Raw genomic sequence first — 4,693 nt, 5'->3', positions numbered from 1 at the left:
CTGCTGACCGCTCCTACCACCATATTTCCCACTTCATTTTTGTCTGTGGCACGACAGCGGCAGAAACATAAGAGGAAATAGTAGGAAAAAGGATGTGAAAAAATCTGCTCACACATGGAGCTTGGCACGAGAGAAAGGCCAAATGCTCCGTTCCACTGTATGGCCACTACTGTGACCCTGTGCCACCCAGTGCCACCGGGCAGCACGGGAGCCACAGCAAAGCCTGGAGCAGCGCCTGGCACAGCCAGAAAGCTTCTCCGATAACAGAGCGTGATGGAAGCTGGGCTATGCCTTCGTGCATGCCCTGGAACTGCCATAGGAGCCGGGACAGACAGAGGTACAAGGTGCAAAATAGTTTAAAACAATATTATTGAAGACAAAACCAGTGAAATATTGAGTGACATTACTCGAAAATAATGTAAAATTGCACAGATTGTTTTGGCAGCAAAATCCCTGAAAAAGTCAAAATTGAACAGTGAGAGAATAAAAGAACAGCATCAGAAATTTGAGACAGATATTTAACTGTATGTGTGTGTATCATTCATTGTAACGCTCCATGTCTGCTCTACTCAAATGGAACACAAATGATTTTTTTTTCATTTTTCATTTTCATGAGCAAGTGGAGAAGTTTCCTTCATCTTGACTCCAAACGCTTTTAAGTGTCAAGATTTTGCTTAGATCCTGTGCATCGAAAACCGTTAGCAGTTGGGTCCCCTGGCACACCAGCCTATTGGTGCTACCCTGGCCCCGCACAGGAGGACACTGCTCCGCTGTTGAACGGACCCTCACAATTCTCCACTGAGAAGCTCTGCAGCAGGACTTTGAAAAGGGAAATATTGGAATCAGACATTTAACGGTTTCGATACTGCAGGTTTTCTGGGGTTTTCTGCATTTTCATGCAGCACTGGAGAAAGTTATTTGGTTCAGAGTGACTAAAAGTGGGTTCAGTTCACTATGAAGCCAACAGCCCCAAGAACTCGTCTGTCAGCAGAACAAGTTCCCTGTTGCTCTAATCCTTTGCTGACATGTAGCCTCTTCAACCAGGCTCACGGACTGGTTCTTCATCCAGCTAGTGCCCAGAGTATTCACATTATCTCCCAGCGGCACTGCCATTGGGAAGCCCTGAAAATTCAAAGAGAAAAACATGGCAACATCCTCACATCCGTGATCGCCTTCTTTGCTCGTTCCTCGGCACTTTTTGCTGCATTAGTAATATCTTCCATCTTGGTTTGGATTTGAGCCATATCCGTTTCAAGCTTCTTCTTTGTATTATAAAGGCTGGTGTTCTATGAAGGAGAAAAAGAGAGACTTTGAGTTACCATTGGTTCTTACTCGGCAAATCTCTGCACCCAAAAGTATGTCTGTCTGAGCAAAGTAAACTACCTGGGTGTGGAGGAGCTGCACGCGCTCGGTGGCATCCAGAAGCTCCTGCTCAGCCAATTTCCTCGACCGCTCCGTCTGCTCCAGGGCTGCCCGTAGCTCCTCAATTTCAGCCTGCAGCAGGTTTGCTCTGCGCTCCACCATGGCCACCTGCTCCTTCAGGTCCTCCTGTGTCCTGAGGGCATCGTCCAAGTGCAGCTGCGTGTCCTAAATGTGAAGAGCCAGTTTTGTCCTAATCAATTTCTTGGATACTGTGATTAAAAATAAATTCACCAGAAAGGTGATCCAGGACCTTGAGAGCTCCCTGGACGCTGTGCAGGTGTTTCTGTGCCTCAGCAGCCTGGCGGTTGGCGTGGCTCAGCTGCACCTCCATTTCATTCAGGTCTCCCTCCATCTTCTTCTTCAGCCTTAAGGATTCACTTCTGCTCCTGATCTCGGCATCCAGAACACCCTGCATGGTCTCCACAGTCCTTTGATGGTTCTGTTTTAACTGGCTGATCTCCTCATCTTTCTCAGCAATCCTTCTGTTGATTTCTGATTTAATCTGAGTCAGTTCTTGGTTGACACCAAGAATTTTGACCTCTTCATGCTCAAGAGCTGCCTGTAAAAGAAAAAGATCAAACACAGAAGTAACATTTCAGAGAACGCAATCACTGGGCTGTTACCCAGTGACTTCATACAAACTGCTGAAGTTTGTGGCCATCAGCCTCGCACACAAACGCTGTTCAGATCGCCCTCTACTTCTTCCAGAAGCATTTAGACTAACTCACCTCTGCCTCCTCCAGAGCTGTCCGCAGCTCAGATTTCTCTGCCTCAGTTTGCTTCTGGGCTTTCTCCAGGTCTCTGATAACTATGCCATTCGCAGTAATTTGTTCAGCCAGATCAGCAATTTCCTCTGCGAGACAAGAACGACATCAGCCTGTGGCAGCCAGAGAAGCTGAACTCTGCTTGAGACTGTGTCCAACATCTCTGCAAACCTACATACACACACGTACACATGCACACGGTTGTGTATGTCCGTGTATATGTATGTACAGACTGAAACAGCAAATGCTGGGTGGTGTAAACACAGGGACATTGGTGTGGTGTCACAGCCTCCTCACAGATCCCTGCACGTGTTCTTGGCTCTGGGCAAGCCATCAGGGTAACGCGACAGGTCTTGTCATTACATGTCCACCTGTACATTCACTGTCACCCACTGTCCCACCTCCTGAGGGCACCGCCCTCATCCGGGAGAGGCACCTAAAATGATCTCACGTCTCTGCAGTAGGTAACGGAGAGCCAAGACATCTGCTTTATTAACTCGGACACTTTACGAAGCCGCTCGACAACTTTTGGTGAGACAGTTACACTCTCCATCAAAACGGAGACTCCAGCAATGACAGTCCTGTACCTCAGTGTGCCGCTTGCCTTGTCGTGGTAGGACTGCGAACAATGGGAAACCCAAGCCAAACACTTACGCTTCAGAGCCTTGTTTTCCCGTTCGGTTGTCTCAACCTGATCTAAGGTTTCCGCAAAGGTGTTTTTCACTTTGACAAGCTCCGTGGTCAGCGAGTGTGACTCTTTAGAGAGGGCTTCGTGCTCCAGCTGGCTCCCCTCATACTTCCCCTTCCATTCTGCCACGACCTGGAAGACATTATGTTTCCCTAGTACTGACAGTGTTGTGTTATCGGTGGCTATTTTCTGTACTGGAGAAATATCGCAGCCTCTGAAGACAGGGCGGTTCCTACTGCCATGCTCCAGAGGAGCTTACAACTGAAATCAGCTTGATTTCAGAATGGACTTAGGGAGGGAGTGTTGCTTTGGCCTTCTCGGAAGGCTTGAGTTAAAAGATACTGTGCTCACTCATCACCTTGTCAAAGTTCTGCTGCTTCCTGTTGAGGGCAGCTGCCAATGTGTTTGCTCTCTCTATGTCCACTGTCAGATCCTCCACCTCCCCCTGCAGCTTCATCTTCACCTTCTCCAAGGAGGCACACTTTGAATTCACGGTCTGCTCCTGCCGCCCTGCCTCCTGGAGATGCCGAGTGAGTTTTTTCCTTAAGGAATATAAATAAGAAAAGCATATGATTCAAAAAATCAGTATGTTTTGTAAGTAATTTAATGAGTACAATATTGGAAATAATTTTTTTTATTAAGTGTATATGCAAACCCCACAGCAATTTAGGTCAGGCTGCTAAAAGTAGGTCTGCATTCCACACAGTGACACCTGGACAGTTCACCTCATCTATCACATACTTGGCCTCCTCCAGCTCCTCCGTGCGCTGAATAGCGTCCGTCTCGTATTTGGTTCTCCACTGGGCCACTTCGCTGTTGGCCTTGGACAGGGCGCGCTGCAGCTCCCCCTTGGCTTCCTGCTCCTCCTCGTACTGTTCCCGGAGCAGGTCACAGTCGTGGCGAGCAGACTGCAAGGCGTGGGCCAGGGCGTTCTTGGCCTAAAAATTGTCATGTATTTGCGTAAGCTGTGACCAGCAGGTGACCCCAGGACCTTACACGCTAAAAACATGGTCACTGCAGCTTGGGCAGAAGACAAAGGGCCTGAGGTTTGTGAGCGTTCAGGCAGTTATCTTCAGCTGCAACCAGCTTTTCTCAGCTCTGCCACTGGAAAAGACCAAGAGTGATGCTTTCACCCTGGTACATGCTGTAGCTTTTCTTCCCTGGGACTACAGAAGCAAAAGAAATCGCATAGACCAGGGCTTTAAAGTTAAAAAGTATGCAAAAAAAAATCACATAAAAAATGAAACCCCTTTTCAGGTGTCAGAGACCTCCTCAGCCAGACACCGAACCGCAGTGCTCACCGCACACGTTCTGCCCAGCAGCAATATGGGCAGCAACACTGACCAACTTCCTGCAGCATTTTGGAAGGGAACTGGGGCCCTTGTACCTTCTGAAGGGTTAGGGTGTGCTCAGCGGGCGGCACTACCTTGATCTCTTCCTCCAGCTGCCTTCGCAGTTCTTCCATTTGCTGTGCAGTTGCCTGCTTGCTCCGGGACAGCTGCAGCATGACGGCATCCTTCTCTTGGAGCTGGCGGCTCAGATCACCTGTGACAAGAGAGGAGAAGTCTCATGGATTCACCAGGACCACTACCACCAGAGATGACCAGATTTTGGGAGATTTTCACCTGCTATGCCCTCTCTGTTCCCTTGTATTTGTATCTCCATCCACTTACCAAGGCGCCTATCAAGCTCATTCACAAGAATTCATATAAATTCATAATAAATTCACATAAAAAGGGGTTTAACGGCAGGTGCAGCCCTCTGGCTCAGCTGCCAGAACAGATATGTCAGGGCTCCCCAACCTGCCGCTGTCTAGAAT

General features: G+C 48.5%; 1 protein-coding gene across 1 annotated transcript in view; it reads right to left on the bottom strand.

The window, feature by feature from the left end:
* The window catches only part of LOC104491993 (myosin-3-like), a gene marked incomplete at both ends in the record, with an annotated part of 16,141 nt that overhangs the window by 961 nt on the left and 10,487 nt on the right, over positions 1–4,693 (bottom strand). Inside the window, 8 exons of the mRNA XM_010134492.1 lie at positions 1,161–1,286; positions 1,384–1,587; positions 1,673–1,981; positions 2,151–2,275; positions 2,841–3,006; positions 3,233–3,416; positions 3,616–3,812; positions 4,301–4,419. Of these exons, the coding sequence (XP_010132794.1) occupies positions 1,161–1,286; positions 1,384–1,587; positions 1,673–1,981; positions 2,151–2,275; positions 2,841–3,006; positions 3,233–3,416; positions 3,616–3,812; positions 4,301–4,419 (1,430 nt within the window). The remainder of the gene's footprint in view (positions 1–1,160; positions 1,287–1,383; positions 1,588–1,672; positions 1,982–2,150; positions 2,276–2,840; positions 3,007–3,232; positions 3,417–3,615; positions 3,813–4,300; positions 4,420–4,693) is intronic.

The sequence above is a fragment of the Buceros rhinoceros genome, unplaced genomic scaffold, assembly GCF_000710305.1.
Source record: "Buceros rhinoceros silvestris isolate BGI_N320 unplaced genomic scaffold, ASM71030v1 scaffold5234, whole genome shotgun sequence".
NCBI classification, from domain to species: domain Eukaryota; kingdom Metazoa; phylum Chordata; class Aves; order Bucerotiformes; family Bucerotidae; genus Buceros; species Buceros rhinoceros.
The sequence above is the reverse complement of the archived record's forward strand: the minus strand, read 5'-3'. Positions and strand labels throughout refer to the sequence as shown.